Below are 26262 nucleotides of genomic sequence, written 5' to 3'. Positions count from 1 at the left end.
GCTGAAGTGGCCATTATAACCACACTTTTTGAGGTAAAAAACAATAACACCTCTAACAATACAATCAAAAAATTACTTTTGCTGCTTGTTAGAGGTGCTCATTTGAAATTAATTGAAACAACACAATTCTTTTTTGGATTTTTTTTTTTTTTTTTTTGAGGACAACCTAACTGTTTTATGTTTAATCCCCTTAAATTTGTAAAAAATGATTGAGTTAACTTAATTGGTTTGTGTTGGGAATACATTAAGAAGGTGTGTGTTACCCAGCATTTTTTATAGTGTACGACTGTACACATATAGTACTTGTGCATGCCTGTTGACTCTATTACATCACACTTAGTACACAAAAACAATGGTATACTTTTCAAAACTTGTAATTTGAAACCTGTTTTTAAAAATTGGTCTTTTCAGGTTCCCAAAAATGGCATTGTTTTGTTAACAAACTAACAAAGGATGTATCTAATTTTTAGCTTAATATTTTGTATAAATGTATGCTTAATTACACAATTCATTGTAAACTGAGCATGAAAATGGAAATAAATGTAAATCAAATGTTTAGAGTAAAATGAAGTTAAGTGACATGTTCTGCATACTATCTATCTATCTATCTATCTATCTATCTATCTATCTATCTATCTATCTATCTATCTATCTATCTATCTATCTGTCTGTCTGTCTGTCTGTCTGTCTGTCTGTCTGTCTGTCTGTCTGTCTGTCTGTCTGTCTGTCTGTCTGTCTGTCTGTCTGTCTGTCTGTCTGTCTGTCTGTCTATCTATCTTACATACATACATACATACATACATACATACATACATACATATTTTATTGACTTGACTTGATTTTATCAAGATCCCTTCAGCGTCCAGCCCTAGTGTCTGCTGCATTTCCTACATACTTTATTAGACATCAAATTGTATAACCCCCATGGCAGGTTTGCAGTTTATTGGTGCTTTCTTTAACTATCAGCACTTTTGGCAAGTAGAAATCAATAACAATATCCAAGATTATCCATATTCATCATGGTGAATTTTTGTTATTTTGTCATAATTATTTATTAGCTGAAATTAAATTTTCATGAATTGAATGCTTTTCTGAATACAAACTTTTGTAGATTGATTGATTATAACTGAATAACAATAGTAATTGAAAAAAGGATATTAAATATTTTCAGTGAAAACATTTTAACAGATCAAAAATGACAGTAAAGACATTTATAGTTTTACACTATAACACAAGAAAAACAACACAATATCCTAATTCGTAAAATGCCATTTTACATGTGTTTATTGAACATTTATTAAACTAGATAAACTGACCTATCCTCTGAATATCAAATTTCAGGATCTATTTGTAAACTTGATTGTCTTGTGACTGAAACAATAAGTAAGGCTGGTCTTATAGACCCAAATGCAGCCATGCAGGCAAAGGCATTTATAATGCAGAAAGTAGCCAGGGTGTCATGGAGGCAGAGTACATGAGACACCGAATCCACACGGTGACCGATAGTCTCTGTTCAGGACACAGGCAGAGCTCAGGAGGGCAAGGTGACTCCTGCTATTATCAGAAGCTAACAGCAAACAGTAAAACACACCTGCGCCACCACAGCGCTTGATAAATGGTGACACTTCACAACGGTGAGCGCACAAATTTCCTCAAAGACTTTTATACTGCAAAATAATGTTCGTAACAGGCAGTTTTTGACTTGTTCATACTCATAGATCGTATTACCCATGAATGTCTGGTCATATATTAGCAGCAGTAGTGTAAAGTAAATAAATACAAATACTCAAACTACTGTAATTGAGTAGTTTTTCTCAGAAATTGTAATTTACTAAGTAGTTTTAAAAATGTGTACTTTTACTTTCTTTTGAGTATATTTTTAGTGCAGTATCATTACTTTTACTCCACTACTTTCCTTTAATCTGCAGTCACTACTTTAATTTTTCTTTTCTATGGGGATTAGAAAAATCAGTCCGTCATTCCTGTCCAATCAAATCGCACATAGAAGGTAAATCGCATCATAATTAAATACCGCAAGACATGTGTGCTTTATGATTGCAGCAATCTGTTTGAAGGCATGTTCAAAATCGTCACACGCATTGACCCAGAGACTGTTTAGATGCTTGTCACTGATGAGAAGATGATTTTTTGAATGATGTTTACTGTATGATGACCGAAATGGTCTTAAACACCCAGCAGGTACAAGACGTCAACATTACGTCAGATTGATGTTGTACCTCATTGTCGTGGGGACGTAGCATTCTGTTTGGAAATGAAAATCATTCATTTGATGTCATTATTGTAGGTGTGTGCCTGCTGGGCAATAACTAAATGCACTACAGAATGTTACGTTTACACACATCCACAGATTAAATGTAAACGCATCAGCTTTTTAAAACGTTATACTCACTATTAATGAGTACTTTTGTCTACTTTTTACTCATATGAGTAATATTTACAGCAGATACTTTTACTCTACTTGCACTACATTCTTAGGCAAGTAATGGTACTTTTACTTGAGTATGATTTCTCATCACCTCTTTACGTTAGGGATGTAACAATATTGTAAATACCGTCATACCGCAATAGTAACTTTTTTCAATATTACTGTAGGCGCATGACTCAATAAAACTATATTTCTGAGAAAAGTTTGCTTAGGCGAATGAAGCGAACGGGAGGTAGCGGGAACTACAATTCCCATCAGCCTAGGTGTGGCCATTATCCTTTGCGGTCTGTTGTCACTACAGATCCAGTAATGCAGAAATGGAGTGTGTGAACCTAAAGCGGGTTTTAAATCCGATGTGTGAAGTAATTCGGTTTCTTTCTAAAAAGATACGAAAAAGGAGAAAAGGTGACAGATAAAGAAAAAAACAGTATGCAGGCACTGCCAGACTGTGGTGAAATATAAGTCGGGAATACGACTAAAAACAGTCATGGGGACTGCAGAACACAGCACACTTGTTAGATTGATGCAGACATTGACTTGTATCGTAAAGAGACCTCTATCTCACTCACGGCTTGTCGTCTCAAGTGGTGGAAAGACAATGCACAGCGTTACCCACTGCGGTCAACCTTGGCTAAATCATATCTCTCTGTCCCAGAAACTTCAGTCTCAAATGAAAGGGTTTTTTTCTGTTGCAGGGGACATTATAAATGCCCATAGATCCCAGCATTTGCCAGATTATATTTATATGATAATTTTTCTTAAAAAAAAAAAAAAACATCTCTATCCAAGTGAGTGAGTGATTAAATGTTTAATGTGATGAGTTTTCATTACTAAATTGAAACTTTATTTTTTCTACATGGTTTTATAGTTTTTTGTTATTAAAATTGAAAAATTGAAGTTCCTGTTTCAAAACTTACAGATAGATGGCTAATTTGTATGTCATTGATATGTTCAGTGCTAAGGTAAATAAGTACTTTTGACACTTTTTTCGAGTCTTTTCATTAGTTTTGTTTTCCTGTAAATTACTCAATAAATACCTGATACGGTTACATCCCTACTTTACGTCACTGATCAGCAGTAGTTCACCCAAAAACTTATATTTGCTTTTAACTTACTCACTTAGATATCTTTTTTTTGTCAATAGAACATTAAAGAAGAACATTTTGGCAGAAACCCTGCTCCTTGGTATTTTGTAAACATGTTGGGGGGTTGTATAGGGAAAACATGAAGCAATCAAGTTAACTTATTATTTTTTAAAGTTTTAAGTGGATTTAACAAAAACAATTCATTTCCCCCCCTAGAAACACTTGCTTTGAATGTTATCGCTCGACTGAATGGGCATTATCAGTGGTTATCAGCTGATAGATATGGGCCAGTAGGGGCCTTCTGCGGCTACTAGTAGGCTCAGAAGCCAGTTATCATGCACATGGTTAATGAGCTATACTAAAAGAGAAGACTCCAAGTCCAGATCAGTTTTTACATTAGTGTGAATGTTGGTTTTAGGGTTGGGGTAGGGGTAAACGTTAATAAAATACAATTAATGCGAAATTTGATAAATAAATAATTCTCGTTAACTTTTGGCTGCAGTGATATGTGATCTATGGATGGTTAATGGATCTGGTGGATCATAACAGCCTTCTGAGCCTACTCGTAGGCACAAGAAGGCCCCTGCTGGCTCATATATATCAGCTGATAACCACTTATAACTCCCATTTAATCAAGAGATAACATTCCAATCTGCAGCAAAAAAAACTTAAGAATTGTGTTGTTTTGACTCACTTTAAACAAGTAGCTTGAACAAACAGCAAACATCATTTTGTACAGCAGATTTTATAAATGCTTTAGCCAAAGGCAAGATGTAGGCAGTGCAAGAGATTTTACCTGTGAAAAAGGTGATATTAGATCTGCAATTTGCAAAAAAAAAAAAAAAAAAAAAAGAAAGAAAGAAAAAAAAGAAAAAAGAAAAGAAAAAAGCTGTTCCCTTCATTTGTTTGCCTTTTATTACAATAAGGTTTAGAAAAAAAACAAGATTTATATTTATCAGCCTATATATCAGTTATTGGCTTCCATCAGCCTATATATAAGTTATTGGCTTTTAAACAAAGCGTTATCAGTTATCTGCATTGGCCAAATATTACATTTTGGTGCATTCCCACATAAATTGCTTGTTTGTGTGTCAAGAATGTCATAAAGATGCTCAGGACTTTTTTGTGGGCTGTGAATTTAAAGTAATAATGTTGTAAATAATGCACAGTGTAATTGTTTCATTTCAGATGAGCTTAATGTATTGTTAAAATACATGCATTTTGATTTTGTTTTATGCATAAAGGCATTTTTTTTTTTGTCTTTTAAAGTTCTGAAAGATGTAGCATTCAATGAACCACCAAGGACCACATTTTAAAAGAAGCAAAAAATTATCTTTAATATTCTTCTGAATGAAAAAAAAGCTCTCAGATGGCTAGAGGGTGAGTAAATTAACAGCATATTATCATTTAGGTTAATTATCCATTTAAAGGTCAATCAGGTCCATGATCTCTTGACAAGTGCATGGTACCTGTCAGAGAACCCTAATAAGTGACATGCAGTTTGTGCTAAAATGTGTGCATTCATGTCATAGGGCAGATAATGAGAGAGCAGTGCTGGAATGGAGCGCAGTAGTGGTGTTGTCTTACTGCTGAGTATTGATTATATATGCACAGAGTTTGGTTTGCTGCCAACTGCCATCCAGAAACCGTACACAGATATTGGAGATGCTCATGACAAGGAATAGCTTTTATAGGTTTGCTAATATGAACAGATTCATTCTGTATTATGATACTCTAGGCCGCTAAATATAACCTTTGTTGATGAGACAAAGCCAAGCAGGTCCTGGTGTGGAGATTGGGTTTAAGTTTCTCTATTGCTGTTGTGAAATGTTTAAAGTTTGGGTTTATCAGGAATATGAGATGAGACGTAGAAGATGGTGGAATTATGTCAACGAAAAAGTATAAAAATGGAGATTATATTTGACAATAGTGAAATGTGTTTAAAATTAATGCTAAATTAATGTGGTTAGTAATTAATTTGCGCTTAAATAAATTGTCAGAAATCAACTGTCACAGACAAAATGTAGAAGAGTATTTAAAGGGAACCTTTTTGCCTCCTTTTACAAGATGTAAAATAAGTCTCTGATGTCCCCAGAGTAGAATGCCCCTCAAAATATGACACAAATACGTTTTTATAATCTTTGAAACTGGCCCTTTTAGGCTTTGGTCCAAATTGTGCCATTTTGGTGACTGTAGCTTTACATTCAAATGAGATTATGCTCTCTCCTCTCTTTTCAGAGAAAAGACTACAGTGTTCATTTGTACATCCTAAAACTCCACAGTTTTAATCATCTTAGTCGCTGACATTATCTTCAGCAGGTGAAAACACTAATGGTGGGTGGCTGCATCTCAATCAGGGCTGTTTGTACCATTGAGGGAGAAATTATCATTAAGGGGCAGGGCTTTTCCCTCTGATGACATGTATAAAGGGATAATGTCAATCAAAGTGTCTTTGCAGACTGTTTTTATGAAGTGTGATTAAAAATAGATAAAAAAGGTTGATAAAAAATAGAATTAATTAAATTCACAATTAGAGACTGGCTGGCGTAATAATAAGACTAACGTTTTAAATAAATACTGCTCCTTCCATTTTTCTGTTTATTAATGAATCCCCAAAAAATAAATCCTATTAGAAACACCTAATCCAAACAATTATTAAGCCACCTAGCTGTTAACAATAACTCAACAACAATAAGAACTATTTCATTATCAAAAAATCAGGATATCAGATGATTTTTCAGATCACAATTATTTATATTTTTATGATAGAACTTTATATTGTATGCACCATTCAAAGTTTGGGACTCATTTTTAAGACGAATTCATACTTTTATTTAGGAACAATGCATTAAATTGACCAAATATGACTGCAAACACATAAAAAACATAATGTAATAATGAGATTAATGTTTTTAATAAATAGTTTCTTCAATTTTGCTGTTTATTAACAAATCCCTAAAAATAAATCCTATTAGAAACACTTAATGCAATAAATTATTAAGCCACCAGCTGTTAACAATAACAATAAGAACTTTTATTATCACTAAATCAGCATATAAGAATGTTTTTTAAACAAAAGTATTTTAAAAAATATTTAAATAAAATGTCGATATAAAAGGGCAACGGCGCAGTAGTTAGCACCGTCACCTCACAGCAAGAAGGTCGCTGGTTCGAAAAGCGGCTTGACCAGATGGCATTTCTGTGTGGAGTTTGCATGTTCCCCCGTGTTCGGGTTGTGTCCTCCCGGTGCTCCGGTTTCCCCCACAAGTCCAAAGACATGTGCTATAGGTGAATTGGGCAAGCTAAATTGTCTGTAGAGTATGTGTGTGTGTGTGTGTCCTGGTCTTCCAGATTGAGAGTTGAGTATTGGGCTAATGATCCACCTCATAAAAACTAGTTATGAAACAGCATCTTAAGTAAGTAAATATTTATATAAAATGTATAATTTCATAATTCTACATTTTAAACAAACATATACAGCCTCAGAAATAGATTTATTGGGCTTTCACATTAATATATGTTGTCTATTGTGCTTATATTTCGAGAAACTGTCAAAACAGTGACTTGAACAACATTTTAATATATGTTTTTAGAGATTTAACCACATGATGGTAATGTTTGTTGCTAGATTTTAAGTCTAATTAGTTTTTCTTGTTCTCTTGCAGTCGAGTGATCCTACCGATTTCTGTGGAGGAGGTAAGTGCAAATTGTGTGCATGCTTGTGTTTGTGTAGAAAACGCTGTTAGTGACACTGATACCAAGCATTGTTTTGCTATGTATGTGTGCGGTGTCATTGTCTGATTTGCATGTGTTGAGTTCGGATGACTCAGTCTTAGCTCGTTCTGACAGCAGAGGAGTCACGATGTAGTTTCGTGAGGCTCTCCATGTGCACTAAGCCACAAATCGGCATACCGCTATGTCATTCAGTCACTTATGAGTCACTTATCTCAGGGAGAGGATGAATCTTTTCTCTCCCATGCTGTTTTCATCTCGTTCAGCTCATGCAGAATCGCTAATGCGCCAATATTAATAGCTGTGCTTTTGGCCTAGTCAGCAATTCCCGCATGTTTGTTTCCTCTCTGTCTCTCATACTTTCATTTGCCCCATTCAGAGTGAGCTTTCCCTGTGTCTCCCAGTCTCCTCATTTCCCATGATCCTCTAGCGTGTCATTGTGCTCAGTGATCTGGTCGTGCATATCTAATGAGTTACCTGATACCACATCCTTCTGCTTCTGTCTCTCTCAGCTTTTCTTGTCGTCGTCTAGTCTCATGAACAATTGTAATCTGCGAAAAAAGAAATGCAATTCAGGCTTTCACCTTTATGCTTGAGGCGGAAAATGTGGGGAATAGCCAAATGGCACTTATATAGGTATATTTAGCATTTTTGGGGAGATTTACACACCTTCTAAGACAGTATTTTAGAAGCTGAAAATGCAAAGCTTCAAAGGTGTCTGTGTACACCTTACTGGATAAAGCACAATGCAAGCTTCAAATAATTTATGACAGAAAAAACAACATATGTTTTGTTTTGTTTAAAATATAAATCTGCATTTTAATTCATAATGTTGCTTCTTTTATTAGATCATAATCTGAGCTTTAGCCTTTATATTAGGGGTGCCCAAACGTGTTTACATGAAGGCCAAAAAATATATATATATATATTTGGGCCGAAGGTAAATATACCAAACTATATTACATTAAAATTACCATGGGTAATTTCCTAATTTATTCAAAATAATTAGAAGGTATTACTTTAAATCGTATTAACTAATGCAGTATAACATTTTAAATTCTAACTTATTTCCAAAAACATTTATAACACACTGGAGTTCAATGCTGAGTACACTAATCAAGCAGAATCTGGCATTGACTTGATTTGCTCACCAAAGTCTCAGCATTGTTGGGTAACAGTAGATACATTCAAACAAAATCAATAAAAAAATAATTTACGCCAGGCGACGCGGTGGCAGGGTGGATAGCGCTCTCGCCTCACAGTAAAAAGGTTGCTGGTTCGAGCCTCGGCTGGGTCAGTTGGCATTTCTATGTGGAGTTTGCATGTTCTCTCGTGTTCACGTGGGTTTCCTCCGGGTGCTCCGGTTTCCCCTACAAGTCCAAAGACATGCAGTACAGGTGAATTGTGTAGGCTAAATTGTCCGTAGTGTGTGTGAATGAGAATGTAGAGATGTTTCCGTGTGAAGGGTTGCAGCTGGAAGGGCATCCGCTGTGTAAAACATATGCTGGATAAGTTGGCGGTTCATTCCGCTGTGGTGACCCCTGATGAATAAAGGGACTAAACTAAAAAAAGAATGAATGAATGAATAAATTTACGCATTTATTTGAAACATTTAATTTCTGTTAGCTTTCAACAATGAAACAAACAGAGGGTTTCGTTAAATTTAAATTGACAATCTAGAAACACCCCCATCATTCTTCCTCGCTTGTCAGAGGGATGGCAGGCTAAATCAAAGGTTACCATGGGTTAACTTTGGCCCGCGGGCCCTAGTTTGGGCACCACTGCTTTATAGCGAATATTAAAGGAAAAAATAAGCATATTTCTCATAAAATGTGGCATATTATTATTTTAATCTTTACACGGTTCTTGCATTTTAAAAAAAATATATAACAACAGCTGTTTTCAAACACAAATCTTGTCTGTTTAAGGCCATGAGGGGTCATTAAGGATTTTGAAAAGTTTGGGTACCACTGGTTCTGAATAATCAGATGACATATTCGCTAGTTGTCTCTGAATGATTCAGCGTTTTATACAATATACCTAACTTGCGTAATCTGCAAGCAGCCTTTTTGTTGTTGTTGTTGTATTTCAGCCAATGTCTGTTCCAGACCTGCACACAAACCTCACTCTATTTTCCTAAAATGTCATTGGTATGGATATATTAGGAAGTCTTGAACAGAGTTCAAAGCATTAAAGAGCCCCTATTATGGGTTTTAAAAATGACCTTTCATTGCAGTGTGTATCACAGCACTAAGGCTGCATTTACACTGCAGATCTTGATGCTCAATTACGATTTTGTGACTTTTTACGATTTTTTTTTGATGATTTGCTTACATCATCTTTAAAAGTGACTCGTATCCGATCATCTGCATTTACACAGCACACGGCAAAGACGCAATGACCAGGGGAAAAAAAAGCAGGCGCTGACAGCTGATAATTAAAGAGTGCTCTTTTCACTATTCCTGTATGTAATCTGTTTGCAGCTTTTTACAAGCTGTTTTACTATAGTTTATGACAGAAATGTTCTCATTTGTACATTTTCTTTCAATAAATAGGCTTTTTTAAACGTTTGGGCATCTTAATGTAATGTCCATGGTGTGATTTATGCACGTGATGTATGCACTAGTCTTATATTAGTTTATATTGGTTGCGTGACGGACATTGCACTCTCTTGCTCTCGTTAACATGCTTCAATACCTGTGCTATATGACAATATAAAAGCTGTTTAAGCCCTTGTGTTTGAGATTTAAGGTTTGGTACTTTGCTGATATCGGTTCTGAAATGAAAGTGTTAGACTTGACATCATTCGCTACGGTTTTTAATGATGCGTGACTCGCATTGACAGGTGAAAATCCGATCTACCTGCTTACACTGCAGACACGAGAACACAGATCCGATTTATATCGGATAAATTTCCACATATGAACAAGGCCTGAATCTGATCCGATCTGTGCCACATGGGAGAAAAAAAATCAGAACTGGGTCACTTAAACAGTGCAAAGTAAATGTGGCCTAAGTTAATGAAATTAAAGTAAGGAGCAACAAAAACGATTATGTATGGGACTTTGACCGGGACTTTGTCAGTAACTGTTACAGTTCAATTGGACCTGTTTCTTCTTCCTCCATCCTATGGAAAACATCCTGCAAAACCTAGCTGATAACCTGCAAAAGCGTGTCACATGCTCAAAATAGATAGTTCATTCCTCAAAAGCAAGTATTCATGTCAATCAAAGTGTCAGTATCATCAAAATGAAAGTCCTGACACCATTGTAAATAAACAAGAAAGTCAAATGGCTTTGTCATGTTTTCATTATGACAGTTTACTCTGGACATTTTTTCAATGCAAAAAAGTCAGATTTTGGTGACACTCCCTGAAAATGCTCAAGACAGCACTTTATACTATTTGCACAGCCATTTGAAAACTACAGCAGAGTTAGACATCACTGCATTTAGTGAGGTGTCTGAGTACAAGACACTGAATATGTATGTTTCACATGTTTACTGCATTTGCTCGTTGCAGTTCTAATTTACAGTTTTTCTCAGTCACTTTGGTGCGTTTCTCACAACACTAGTGCATTTCTGCATAACAGTTAATGCATTTCTCAAAACAATTAGTACAAACTGCAAAACCTAGCTGATAACCTGCAAAAGCGCGTCAAATGCTCAAAAGGGATAGTTCATTGCTCAAAAGCAAGTATTTATGTCAATCAAAGTGTCAGTGTCATCAAGATGAAAAGTCCTGACACCATTGTTTATGAACAAGATAGTCAAATGGCTTTGTCATGTTTTCATTATGACAGTTTACTCTGGACACTTTTTTCAATGCAAAAAATGCAATTGCTGAAAATGCTCAAGACAGCACTTTATACTATTTGCACAGCCAATTGAAAACTACAGTAAAGTTAGACATCACTGCATTTAGTGAGGTATCTGAGTACAAGACACTGAATATGTAGGTTTCACAGTTTTACTGCATTTGCTCGTTGCGTTGCAATTCTAATTTATTCACAGCAATGTGCAAAAGAATAAATACACCCTTATATACAACAAGCATAAACTTCCTTTGGGTAAAGCTGGGCACAACTGTAAACTATATTGCAGAACATATTCGAACTGAATCTACAACATACACAAGTCAGTAAATCATTCATGAAATTGTTTAATTTAGAAGTAATTTTCAGAAAAATAAAGATTAAAATTTTTTTTAACAAAATTTGCTAGACAGATTTTGACAACTAGTTCAACATTTTTGTATGTAATGACTCAAATAATGAAATAAAGACTATTAGTTTTATATGGAATGTTTATGGAATATGGAATGTTAATGGAAGTTTAGTTAATTTTGACTGACATGACATAAGCAAATGATAATGTTATACAGTTTTTCTCAGTCGCTTTGGTGCATTTCTCACTACACTATTTACATTTGCACAACAGTTAATGCATTTCTCAAAACAATTAGCCATTTGTGCACATCCTAGTAGCAGTTTCTCATTCTTTTCAACAAATTGTGAATGCTTTTGGACAAGCATCAATTGCTTTCATACAACTCTCTGCTATTTATAACATTATCATCTGCTTCTGTCATGTCAGTCAAAATGAACTAAACTTGTGAATGCTGAATAGTCATTCCAAATAAAACTAATAGTCCTCATTTTATTACTTGAGTCATTACATACAAAAATGTTGAACTTGATGTCAAAATCGGTCAAGCAAACTTTATGAAAAAAAAAAAATTTAATCTTTATTTTCCTGAAAATGTCTTTAAAATTGAACAATTTTATGAATGATTTGCAGACCTGTGTATAAGCCCGTGCTTGAGCCCGATTCAGCGCACTCACACTTCTCAAACGATCCGGGAAACGGGCCTGTGCACGGTACAGATGGCATAGTGTGAGCAGGCCCTAAAAATCAGCGATCTCCACTGGCTGAGTGATATCCGATAAAAAGTGTGTCTCAGATTATACAAGAAGCCCTGCAATAAATTACATTTCCCCGCCATGTCTTTATAATATGAGCATTTATTTTACCCCAGTATATTCAATGGAGCTTCTGCGCTAACCTGCCGATTCTGAAGGGCGCGTGCGAGCAAACGGCTTTTTGTCTCGTTTTATGCTTGAGCAACTAAATGAATGAAAAAGTCTGTTTAACTGATTGTATTTGAATTACATTACAACATCGATGCTGTAAAAGGAATTTTATAAAATTGAAAAAAATTCACAGTAACAGGTCACCGGCAGTGCATCAGTATGGGAAACACATTAGCTCGGCATATATCCCATTGGTATTGAAATCAACCCCTTTGCATGTTAGTAGTACAGTTGATCAATCTAAATTGATTCTGAAAAATCAAGATCGGCACATCCAACATACTGTACTGTACCTTTAAGAGCCATTACATGATTAATAATGTTATCACTTCCTATAAAGGAATGCAGCTGCTTGTAGACTACCCAACTCTTGCTGTTTATGTCTCTATTAATCATTTCTCAGTAATTTTCTTGTATGTTCAGCTATAAATGGGCAGACAGGACCTGCCCTGGGGGACAAACCCTCTTTCTGGGCTGGATTATGGAAATGAATGGTTTGCTTTAACCTTGAAGCCACTCTTTTTCATCTATACTCATTTTTACATACCTCAGCATATTTTGCCAGAAAGTACTGTCAGCCAGGATCCACTTAGATAATAGTATAATCAGTTCTGTCACATAAAATATGTCTAGGAAGAGACATTTTAATACAAGTCCTTCCTGTTAGGTCAGAGTCTCCTCTTCGCACCCAGCGGGAGTTTAAAAAAATGTTTAAAAAACAGCTTTTAGATTGCATTGCATTCACTGTGATCACACTTACATGTGTGTTAAACAGTTTAGATTTATACTGAGTTGAGTTAAACATCTTATTTCTCACAATTTCCACTGATTAGTGTATTTTTTGGTCAGAGTAATGCTATTTATTGTTGAAATGCTCTCAATAACATCAGATAAAATATGATTGGCTGCTTGAGAGCACCTTTCCTGGAAAATCATTGTTGAAGGGAAGCATCTTTATTTATGAAGGTTGATTCATAATTTATAAAGGTTTTACTTTGTTCTTGGTTGTATGGCTATGTAGATTTTATAAAGTATGCAAAGTTTCACCACAGTCTTTTAAACAATGCCGTTTAAATGAAGCAGTGTTATATACAGTACTCAAGGAAAACCACACTACAGAAAAAGTGCTGTGGTTTCAGACCAACAGCATGTCTTTGAATTTGATATTGAATCTATACAACAGTTCAATAAACAAAGTTAGTATTCACTACAGGTTTTCAATTAGAAGTATATCAAACTATGGGTGGGCGATATGGAAAAAATAACACGATTATTTCTGGGGAAATCATGATTCACAATTTTTATCCCGATTCTTTTACAAGTTGGCTTTTTAAGACTATGCTGCAAATTATTAAAAAAAAGGTACAATACAACCAAACTAATGTCCCTATAAAAAATATATACTCTTACCATGTATGTTTAGGAATATATGGCGATACAATGATTTTTCCTCAAAAGTGGATCATGTAGTAATTTTGTTCGTCCATGATTAAATATCGTGTTAATGCACAGCCCTATATCATACTGTAGTAAACGGTAAAATTCTTTACCAGATGTTTACTATTGACATAAAGAAATAAAACATTTATACATTTTGACAGCTTTTAATAATTGGAACATATGTATAACCTTAAATCCACTCTTTTGATAATAAATAACCGACTAACAAAAGGTTTTAGATTCTTCATTTACTTTTTATCGTGTAGATGTGTCAATTTAGTCAAAATATTTTCTGTTCATTTTAAATCAATCTTAATTTTAATCAGTTTTAAAATCAATTGGTTGAATTATTCAATGACTTACTCAAATATTTTCTGTTCATTTTAAATCAAACTTAATTTTGATTAGATTTAAAATGAATTAGTTAAATGATTCAATGACTTACACATTTCTTTCCTTTCTGAATTAGCATTTTGAACAAATCGCTTGACTAAATGATTCAAACTCAGACATTAAAGAAAGTCTTTGCCTCCAAAACTATTTATTGTTAAAAATGTTTGCATTATATAGTGTCAGTGTGTGTAGCATGAATGAAATTCAGATATACGTGTCTGCATATATATTCTGCCAATGCTATCTAATGGCAATTTGTAATTTTTTAATTTAGTCGAAAATTTGTACAAAATCTGATCTCACTTATACTATTTAGTATGATTTGCTTATCGGTTGGGTTTAGGGGTGGGTGTGGGAGCCACACCTCCTTTAAAAAATTATTTTCGTAACAAATTATTCAGTTACAAAACAAAACATAATATATGTACGTTTCTTCATGAGATCAGGCTGATTCTGATCATATGTTCTCATTGTCATTTAATCTACAGTGTCAGTATTGTTGCCTCACTGCCATTTACAAATTGTCAACCATGGCCTGAGAGGATAGTTAAGTGTCCATCAAATTCAAACTTTGTAATCTCGCTAAAAGTGGCAAGTCAGTTGGGCATTTTTTGTCTATTAATACTATGAATTTGGACATGCCACATCTCATGTACTGTTTATTGGCTACTGCATTGTATGGATGCCATTTTGTTTCACTTGTCGCCACCTAGAGGCATAACTAACTACAAGAAACAAACAATAGAATTTTATGTAATGTAATGTGTGTATTTACATAGCTGATTCATTGTGTAAGGCCATAAACCCAACGCCCTTCACAATCACGAGGGGGTGTCTTCGGTGGATTGGGAGGGCATGATGGGTAATTGCTAATTGAGGTAATATGTCTAAGACACAGGGGTTACACCCTACTCTTTACGAGAAGTGCTATGGGATTTGTTTAATGACCACAGATAATCAGGATCTCGGTTTATCGTCTCAGCCGAAAGACGGCACCCACTGACAGTATAGTGTCCCCTTCACTATACTGGGGCATTAGGACCCCCCTGCTGGCTTCACTAACACCACTTCCAACAGCAACCTAGTTTTTCCATGTGATCAACCATCCAGGTACTGATAAGATTCAGCCCTGCTTAGCTTCAGTGAGTAACCGGTCTTGGGCTGCAGGGAGATACAGTAATTGTTTTACTACGATTTATTTTTAGGATTTTTGTCTTTATGATAAGACAATATGTAGACAGGAAGTGAGGCTGGAGAAAAAGGGGGATGCCTGAAGCAGAAAATTTTAATATTTGTCGGCGCATTGCCTATTAAGCTATCAGCGATAGCTACAGTATATTTTATTTTCAGATTGCTGACAAGAAGTTTCTCAAATTGCTGGAGGAAAATATAAAAATACATGCTAAATAATTTGCAGCATTTTAACCCTCCATGCTCTTCATCTTCATTAAATTCACAGAATCATTGGTCATTAACTTTAATGATTTCAGAAATACAAATAAATAACAACAGTCGCTGGCGAATTCTTTTGAGCGCAGAGAGCAGCGTTTTCAGATAAGCTCCCATGAATTAAAGCCCTGATCCTTCATCTGCTTTCAGGAGCCTTAAAAGACATTTTATTTGGCGGATGTTGTTTATAGCAAGAGGGCAAAGTGCTATTCCTGGAGTCCATTCATTCAGCGGGGAATGATGGATTAAGAAAGCTTACTTGCTTAAGGGGGCAGCTGGGCGGTTTATGACACTCCCTCATTTCTGTTCTTCCTGTTTTTAGTCCTAAACACACACACACATACACAGACACATACACAAGCATCATAGGCTGTCTATCATTGTAGGCTAGATAGAGACACCGTTTCTGTCCGTTAGCCTGTCGATTAGTCTGAGCTCACATCTTTTAGTCTGTCCATCACCATCAGTGAACTATAATCAGGGCTTAACAAGACTCTCATAGAGCCTACACACACATCACATGCTGCTCATTCAAAAAGATTACGCTTTTATGCAATGTCACTTTAAAAATAGATATTCGGCACACAAAAACTAGTAAAAAGCACATCCGCTGCAGACGAAACCCTGTGTGTGTGTGGTTTGCAGAGTGAGTGGGATGATAATGTGTGATGTAGGTTGGATTTTCATAGCATGCTGCAGAGTGACGCATACTGTTGCTGGATTCTGATTGGCTGAGAGGAGAGATGAAGTCTGTGATTGGCAGATTAAAGATGCTGCTGCATGTGGATACATAAATTTATCTATCTATCTATCTATCTATCTATCTATCTATCTATCTATCTATCTATCTATCTATCTATCTATCTATCTATCTATCTATCTATCTATCTATCTATCATGTTGTCACCTTCTTTCCCTCCCTCTTTCTTTCTCATTTTTCTCCTCTGTCTGTCATTCTCTCTGCCAGACTGGTATAAATAGGCAGTTTGCTCCACGTCGTTATTTTTTTTCCCTCCTGTTCTTCCGTTTTTTCTCCCTCTCACATAAACTCACTGATGTGTTATGGACGCTGTGTTTAGGAATGCATATCCTCATTTAGAAAGTCTGGCTGTTTCTTGGTAAGATTCAGGAGGTGTTGTAGCCTGAGTCTCAGCTGCTGGCTCAGCTTGGACCCGGGAGTCGAGGCTGCTGACTCAAAACATGTGTGTCAAGACACTAAATCTTTCAGTTACAAATAAAAGTCTATCAAACAGTATTTGCATATTTAAAACAAATACTGACTTGTTTAAAACAGAAATCATTTATTACAGTTTTTCTCAGTCGCATTGGTGCATTTCTCAGATCAGAATCGAAATTCTCAAAATTACCTGTTCAATCTTCACATCGTTGTGTCACTTGGGTACATCAAAAAGCAGTTTCTCATTCATTTGTATTTGATAGATATCTTGTATTCAATAGATGTCTAATAGACGTCCAAATACAGATGTCTTGGCTAAAATTGGGTGAAAATCTATTAGGCATCTAACAATGATCCAAAAATAGACTAATCACCAAATAGACAGATGAGTCAGACTTCACATGTCATTCATCTCTGTCTTCTGTCTATTTAATGACTAGTCTATTTTAAGCTATTGTTAGACATCTCATAGGTTTTCAATAATGAGATGTCTGGACATCTATTAAACATCTTTTAAACACAAATAAAATGTTCTGATGATGGTCATTTTAAAACTTTATACTTTTGCCTTTATCCAGCAAACCTCTAGATTTTACCCATTCACTATCATGTAAAAACACAATTCAAAAAAATGAATGACCTCTTAATATTTGATTAATTTAAACAATTACTGTTCAGATTTAGTCAGTTATAACAGGTCAGATTTAGTCAGTTGTATTATTTTTACATAAATTAATGAGGTTAGAACATTTTTATTTTTTTAACAAAGTTTATTAAAGAACATCAAACTAGACAATTGCATTTAACATGTATTTTATACACTTAAAATCACTTTTGTAAATTGGCTTTAACACAAGCACTAAGTAAAGTTTCTCAAACTTATTTCGAGAGGAGCATGTGATATGATTGGTCACGGCTGGTCCCCCATCCCCCAATCAATCGTTTACCTTTACTTCCTTATTTTAGTTTTTTTAAAGAACCCCCATCCACCCCATCTCCCTCCTCCTCTTTTTTTTTTTTGATTAATCCAGGATTGGGTGAAATGGAGGCTCAGTGGCTAGTACTGTTGCCTCAAAGCAAAAAGGTGACCGGTTCGAGTCCCAACTGGGAAAGTTGTCATGCTGTGCAGAGTTTACATATATTCTCCCTGTGCTCACGTGGGTTTCCCCCGGGTACTCCGGTTTCCTCCTACAATCCAAAGACATGTGACATAAGTGAATTAAATAAACCAATAGGAACAATATATGAGCACTTTAGTACTGAGCTTTTTCCGCGTGGGTATGCACTGGTGTGGTTGGAGGTCTATTTCTCTAAGGTTGCCCCCAATAATCAAGGAATAGGTTGAATGAATTCGGAGAGCTCTCAGGAACTGCCTAATTTTCTACCCTTTACATGTTTATTGATCAGCGCTCAATTATCTTTAAGCTCAGGGTTCTCTCCCGAGACAGAATGCCAAACCTGCTAACATTATCAAGGAATATCTAAGTGTAAACTCTTTGAATAGTTTGATGTACGCCTGAGATATATTGTCATATGAATTATTATTATTTGTGCATTTGGATTAGTTGTATTAAAACATTTTAAAATGCTTTTGCAATGTCTAAATGTTCTGTACAGTGAAGAGAAGAACATGTTTAGCTCAGTGTAAGATTAAACAGATTCAAGCCACTTATTTTTTGGGACATTTTCAGACTTCACTTTTTCAGTATGAATTGCATAAAAAGAACCAGTTTATTTGGACATGTTGTTCTTTGCTTAGTTTCTTGTTTTGCTTAGTGAATTTGTTGTGGTCTTTTTATTGCATCAAATTCACTGCAGACTTCAATATCCCCCATCATTCATCTGCATGGTGCATTTTGTGTTTATATTTCAACTGGGTCCTCTACAGGATTAGAAGTGATTAAGATATTAAAGAGAACATTGTCCTTTATCATTCTGTGTACCATAGAGGAGGAAAACATACACACACACACACACACACACACACACACACACACCCCCCCACCCACACGCACACACACACACACCAGGATTAAATAGACAACAGATATTTGAATGTGCATGAAGTTAGTGATTGTGGAACATATCTCTGTGTGTCTTACAGTATCAAGTCGGGCAGCTATATTCAGTAGCGGAGGCCAGTAAGAACGAGACGGGTGGAGGAGAAGGTGTGGAAGTGCTAAAGAACGAACCCTATGAGAAGGATGGAGAGAAGGGCCAGTACACACACAAAATCTACCACCTGCAGAGGTACTCACACTTACACACTGACACATACGTGTATAAATAAAATGTGCTAGATTATTTTAACATAAAAAGTGGAGCGGTAATAATCGTTTGCACACTGTCATGCTGTTGCATACCAGAGTTTTTTTTTTTTTCATAAACAGAGAGATACAGCAGAATATCCTGGTGTTTTCATACAACTGAGCTTAAAAATAAAAGTCACCATAAAAGAGGATAATTAGATGTACAAAATTTAGTCCTTGTAAGATAGAGTTTATGTAAAGTGACTGGTGCATGAAAGAAGTGGTGGTCTCTACAGATGGTTTGTCAAGCCCACTCACCTGTGTGAAGCACACTCAAAAATGCACAGTAGAGATATGGTCTGATTGTAAGAAAGTGTCTGGTGCAAACTGGTGCAAGTGTCTGGAAAATGTCTGAGATTAAAGAGTGTGTTTTCTACGTGCGGTTTGTCAGGTCCACTCACCTGTGTGAGGCACACTCAGAATTTCATAATGTTTTGAGGATTTCATGTGTGGTAGTGAGGAGAGAGAATCCTGGTTTTGGGGGAAAGAGTTGTAAATAATATTTCGGAGTGGGGTGAGTTGATTGGAATTGCGAGTTCTAACAGCTTGTGGCTCTAATTCTTCAAAACCATCAAGGGATGGGTTGAGTCTTTCATAGCTTTACTGGAGGATTATGAAAGGAAAATATCCTGAATGGAGTAGAGAGGTGCCCTATGATCTTCTCAGCTGTGTTCACTGTCTGCCAAAGAGTCTTGGTGATGTATACACTGTCAAGAATATCTGTTATTCACAAGTGTTTTCTGTTTAATTTACAGTTGTGAATCACATTATGGGACATTGATTTCTGCTCTGTTCACTTTTGATGTTGAAAATTCAACTATACAGTTTAACAAAGTGACTTTTATTGACATTATTGTAGTTTGATGAAATAATATACAGGGAAAATGTATTGGCAGTTTACAACAAGGGGCAGCAGTGGTTAGCACGATCGCCTAATAGCAAGAGGGTTGCTGGGTCTGTTGACATTTCTGTGTGGAGTTTGCATGTTCTCACCGTGTTTGTGTGGGTTTCTTCCGTGTGCTCTGGTTTCCCCTAAAGTCCAAAGACATACACTAACTGAATTGAGTAAGCTAAATTGGCCATAGCGTATGTGTGTGAATGCTAGAGTGTATGGGGGTTTACCCAGTGTTGGGTAGTGGCTGGCAGAGCATCCGCTGTGTAAAACATATGCTGGATACGTTAGCGGTCCATTCCGCTGTGGCCACCCCTGATTAATAAAGGGACTAAGCCGAAAAGAAACGGAATGAATGAGTTTATAACAAGATTTTTGTACCAAAAAATACAACACCAACCCAGACAATATATCAATTTAAACTATTAAAATGTTAACAAAAGTCACTTTTTCAAACTTTTCAAGGGTAAAAGTTGTTGGAAGAAAGATCATGGTAAAATTATGCAATTTAAAAGCTTAAATAAATGGTGAAAAAATAAAATAAAAACATGAATCACAAAATATGGATAACTGCTAATATTTTTCTACAGTGTATATACTGTTTATATAGATAGACATTTAAATGTTTTGTTAGTTTGGCAACATTATCTGCTATTACAGATATAGATTGTATGGTACAAGCTGCAGCAGCACATTGCAACAGCAACTTGTTCTTGTGTGTTCATGGACAAACTTTGACTGATCCAATATGGCAGAAGGACAACCTATGTATATCTACCCATAGAAAAAACAGCCTCTCGCACACTGAATATATCTCAATGATCTAATGTACTTTACATAAAACTCACAAAAAAGCTCAAACATGAATCAAAATATTTTATAATGTGAGTCATGGATTACTTTTGATGTTTTGGACTCTCATTTTGGTGTCTTAACTTTTCCATTTACTTTGTTTTCATGTTGACTAACACTTTTTTAAATTGTTAAATGGAAATGGCAAAATAATGATTGCTTTTCAAATAGATTTATGAAAGACTCCTCTTTGGTTAGACTCCCCACCCCAACTCATATGATTGGCTGTTGCTATGTTGAGTCTTAAATTGCTCAAGCATCTAATCAGCATTTTGGTCTTCACAGTAAAGTCCCATCTTTTGTACGAATGCTTGCACCAGCGTCAGCACTGAACATTCATGAGAAAGCTTGGAACGCCTACCCATACTGCCGCACAGGTAACACACACACATACTTAGTTTCTTTCCATGTGCTCTTTGTTCTTCTTGCTTTCTTCTTCTTTTCCTTATTATTATTATTACTTGCTTCCTATCTGCTTCCCGCTGTCTCTTTCTCTGTCACTGCTTTTGCGGGCACTGAATAATTCACAGTTTGAGCTGAGAAGGAGTGGAGTTACAGCACAGGAAACTGAGATTATACTGACACATTCGCTTCACATCATTTTCACATGAGAATGCAGACTTCTCGGTTTTTAAGGTCTTGTTGCGGGACCTAAAACAAACTTACAGCTTTGTTTTTGAATACACTGTAAACACTTTCAAAAATTCAGCATTATTGAATGTTTTAAATAATAAAAAGTGTGTCAATTCAAATATGGACTAACAAAAGGATCAATCTGAGATCATTATTGATTAGTATTTCCTCCAAATCTAGAAATTTTAATTTTGTTTATGCATGTGAAGATACAGTAACATAGCAGTATATTCAAGGTATCCAATTTAGCTCAGTTTTCTACACATGAAAGTAGTTTAAAGAGCCATTATGTAATTTCAAAAATATCCATGGCATATTTTCTAGTTGGCAACCTTTATATCTTGTAAAGATGTAAGTTGTGATTGATCTTTTCATGCATCCAAGTGGAATTGCATTATTGAAAAGAAAAACAAAAACTTTGTTTATTGTATTTTGAGATGCGCATAAAATGAATGCTTATTGTCCATCATAAAGTCTGTAGAGTATGCAAATTTTTATTGTTTTAATCAAGACGGCGCCGAGCATGGCTGCCGTGTTGCGAGCTTCCAGCAAACTTTGTTGTGTTTTGAGTGTTTTACTTGTATTTTTGTCATTTTTGTGCTGGATGTACACACTCCCATTACCTATGACAGACACACACTTAGGGAAACTGGCTCCCTAGTTGCACATCGAAGACCGGACTTTGAGTTTTTTAATGATGCTCTGTTTACAACCGAAACGATGAAGGAAACTCAGCCGGAAAAGAGGAAAGAGAGCCGTCGTCCTCGTCAGACTAAGACGCCGTGAATTTCGACCTTGGTTCCCCACCATTCTGCTGGCTAACGTTCAATCCCTGAACAACAAACTTTGCGAGCAACGGGCACGCATTTCCTTGCAACGGAAAACAAGAAACTGCTGCATTATCTGCCTCACAGAAACCTGGCTATTTGCGGACGTACCAGACACAGCTGTTAAACTTTCGGGGTTCTCTGTGCACCGCACGGATAGAATGAAAGAACTAACAAGGAAAAGCAAAGGAGGTGTTTGTTTACTCATCGTGCGATGAGAGGAACATACACCTAGTTAAGATCATTTTGTTCTCCTGATCTGGAATACCCTATGCTTCGGTGTCGGCAATACTGGCTACCAAGAGAGATCACAGCGGTTATCATTACGGCTGTCTACATCCACCCTCAAGCCAACACAGAGCAGGCGCTCAGGGAACTGTATGGGAGTATTAGCGAGCAGTTAACCGCACTCCCGGAGACAGCGTTTATTGTCACAGGGGACTTTAACAATGCTAATCTCAGGAAAATCGCTCCAAAATACTATCAACACATAACCACAAACATGCGTGGTGACTGGATTTTGGACCAATGCTATTCGCCGTTCCGGGACGCATACAAATCCCTCCCCTGCCCACCGTTTGGCAAATCAGATCACTCTACTGTTCTGCTCTTGCCTGCTTACAGGCAGAAATTGAAACGGGAACCACCCACCCTCAGGACGTTTCAGAGCTGGACAGACCAATCGGATTCCATACTTCAATACTTCAAGATGTTCCAGGCAGCGTGTGAGGACGACAATGAAGTGTCCTCAGACACAGTTACATTCTTCATCAGGAAATGCATAGGAGACAAGGTCCCAACAAAAACTGTCCGTATCTACCCCAACCAAAAACCATGGATCAATGGCAAAGTTCGAACAGCCCTATCTGTGCTATCTTCCACCTATAAATCCAGAAATGCTGAGGAGCAAAAACAAGCAAATTACAACTTCAGGAAAACGTCAATACAGAGACATGGTAGAGGGTCAGTTTAACACCAATAATGCAAGGAGCATGTGGCAGGCACCTAATTACATCACAAACATTAAACGTAACAAACCCGCCATTGTAAACATTGCCACGTCTCTCCCGGACGAGCTGAACTCATTCTACGCCTGCTTTGAAGCCCAGGACAGCACGCGCACACTGCGCGCCCTGCGGCCAAAACTGAAACCGCCAGCACACTCTCTGTTTCTGTAACGGACGTAAGGAGATCTTTCCGTCGCGTGAACATCCAGAAAGCGACGGGCCCAGATGGCATCCCTGGACATGTACTTAAAGCTTGCGCACACCAGCTAGCCGGGGTTTTCAGGGACATCTTTAACCTCTCACTCTCTCGGTCTGTGGTTCCCACATGCTTTAAGACAGCTACTATTGTGCCCATTCTGAAATCAGCTAAAACCACATGCTTGAATGACTGGCGTCCGATTGCTCTGACACCCATCCTCAGCAAGTGCTTTGAGAAGCTGATTAAAAAGCACATCTGCTCTGTACTGCCCACTCACACTGACCCTCTCCAATTTACAAACAGAAAAAAAAATCGCTCCACTGATGATGCAATTACTTTCACCTTGCACACTGCTCTGTCTCACCTAGAAAACAAAAACACATATGTGAGAATGCTGTTTGTGGACTACAGTTCAGCATTCAGCACCATAGTGCCTGCCAAGCTGATGATGAAGCTCCAGGATCTGGGTCTACACAGCTCTCTGTACAACTGGATCTTGACCTTCCTGTCAAGCAGACGCCAAGTGGTCAGAATGAACAACATTACATCATCCACATTGATTCTCATCACTGGTGCTCCACATGGCTGTGTTCTCAGCCCACTCCTGTACTCCCTGTACACATATAACTGTACAGCCAAACACAGCTCCAACTTCATCATTAAATTTGCTGATGACAGAACGGAGGTGGGCCTAATCACAGATAACGATGAGACAGCCTACAGAGAGGAGGTGTACACTCTGAAGCAGTGGTGTGAGGAAAACCACCTCTCACTCAACATCAACAAAACCAAGGAGCTGGAAGTGGATTTCAGGAGACAGAAGAGAGAACACAACCCCATCACCATCAATGGGACACCAGTAGAGAGAGTTAGCACTTTTAAGTTTCTTGGAGTACACATCACTGAGGATTTGACATAGACTGCTCACACAGACGCAGTGTTGAGGAAGGAACAACAACGCCTCTTCTTCCTCAGGCGTCTCAGGAGGTTTGGAATGAGCCCCCACATCCTCTGCTCGTTCTACACCTGGACTGTGGAGAGCATCCTGTCAGGCTGTATCACCACCTGGTATGGAAATAGCACCAGCAGCAATCGCAAAGGCCTACATAGGATTGTGAGGTGTAGGAGGTGAGCTTCCCTCCCTCCAGGACATCTACACCAGGCGGTGCATGAGAAAAGCCAAGGGAATTATCACCGACTCCAGCCACCCAAGCCATAGACTTTTCTCTCTGCTACCCTCAGGCAGACGGATCCGCAGCATGCGATCACGCACTAGCCGGCTGAAGGAAAGTTTCTTCCCTGAGACTATCAGGCTGAAGATCACTATACACACTCCACACAGACTCTTCCATACCCCTCACTGCACACCATCAATATGTAGCATGCACTGCACTTTAACCAATCCATACTTGAAACAATACTGCCTACAAGTATGAGGACACCTATTCATTGTACATATCGCTGTCAATTTTACATTGTTCTGTTTTTTTTTTTTTTTTTGAGGAGTACTGTGTTATTTTGGACTGTCGTTGTATTTGCACTGTCTGTGTTTTGCACTGTCGTTGTATTTGCACTGTCATTTCATTTGCACTGTCTGTATTTTGTACTGTCTGGAGCCAGCACCTAAGCTTTTTACTCATAAGAGCACACGTGCTGCTGCTGATGTGACAATAAAAGTGATATGATTTGATTTTGATTTGATTTACTGTATGCAAACATGGATTTTGTGGATTTATGTATCATTTTAGAAACTTTGTAGAGTAAGCAAGACCTTTTTTAAAAATGCTAAATAATGCATGTACATTGTTGTTGTGTGAATACATTTTAAGTGTATTTCTGTTAGACTTGGGTTAAGTAAAAATAATTATTATGATTCATTGTTTCTTAAAACTATGACTATAAAACCTACTAAAGTTATTGTTATTTTATGAGAATTCATGAGTAAAGATTCACAGAATAGGATAGGGATATTTTCAGTGGTTTTGCTTACAGGCTGATTTAATATAGACTAAAATTATAGCATGGTCATAAAAGTGATGTGTTATTTTTAACCTGGAATGTACTAATGTTTATTATATCATCTTTCTTTTCTAATGTCTGCCCGTCACTGTCCTTCAGTAATAACTGTAAGTATTCACTCTATACAAGTACATGCACACTTCTATGATATATCATATATTGATGAACAATTATTTTAAACGGGCTACATTTCATCAACATTTTCTCCCACTGATGTGGTTCTAAACTTTTAGAAATTTCTTTCTTCTGTTGAACACAAAACAAGATTTTTTATTATCTTAATAATCTACTTCCGTCCAAAGATGCAAATTAAACTTTTGGCAAAAATGCAATATTGCATAAATCATTTGTGAATAAAGTGCCATTTTCATCCAATCAAAGAGTCAAAGAGAACAAAAAGGTCAAACAAAATCAAATGATTTTAAGCATGAGCATGCTGGAGTTAATTCTGTAAATGTGTTTCCATTGTAGTTTATGCACATTTTTTCTTATCAGATAAAAACGTTTATCCTACTCAGTTGCATTTTCAAAATATATGTGCATCTTGGCAATTTTTAATGCAATAATCCAAAATGTGCATAAAAAAATGTGGTTGGAAACTATGCATGAGGCGATAACTGGTTTCAAGGTTTACCGTGGTTTGGAAAAGTCAAGGTTTTAATACCGCTAAAATGTTCTGTTATACCATGATTTATGATTTATATTTAACTAT

At 36.6% G+C, this 26262-nt stretch overlaps 1 protein-coding gene and 1 long non-coding RNA gene across 3 annotated transcripts in view; one reads left to right on the top strand and one right to left on the bottom strand.

Moving 5' to 3' along the window:
* The window catches only part of pitpnab (phosphatidylinositol transfer protein, alpha b), a 37379-nt gene that overhangs the window by 2234 nt on the left and 8883 nt on the right, over positions 1–26262 (top strand). Inside the window, exons 2-4 of one of the 2 annotated variants that reach the window (XM_087270677.1) lie at positions 7197–7227; positions 18917–19062; positions 21151–21242. In XM_087270677.1, the coding sequence (XP_087126803.1) occupies positions 21204–21242 (39 nt within the window). In that variant the 5' untranslated portion in view covers positions 7197–7227; positions 18917–19062; positions 21151–21203. Of the gene's footprint in view, positions 1–7196; positions 7228–18916; positions 19063–21150; positions 25658–26262 lie in introns of both variants that reach the window. The other variant, XM_087270678.1, reaches the window with a different exon arrangement.
* LOC147835070 (uncharacterized) overlaps positions 7094–26262 on the bottom strand; it is a 32437-nt gene continuing 13268 nt past the window's right edge. The window contains exon 2 of the long non-coding RNA XR_015501152.1: positions 7094–7814. This is a non-coding gene — a long non-coding RNA (uncharacterized LOC147835070). The remainder of the gene's footprint in view (positions 7815–26262) is intronic.

Source organism: Danio rerio, chromosome 10 (genome assembly GCF_052040795.2).
Source record: "Danio rerio strain M-AB ecotype USA chromosome 10, GRCz13ab, whole genome shotgun sequence".
Lineage (NCBI taxonomy): Eukaryota > Metazoa > Chordata > Actinopteri > Cypriniformes > Danionidae > Danio > Danio rerio.
This window is presented reverse-complemented; position numbering and strand designations above follow the sequence as displayed.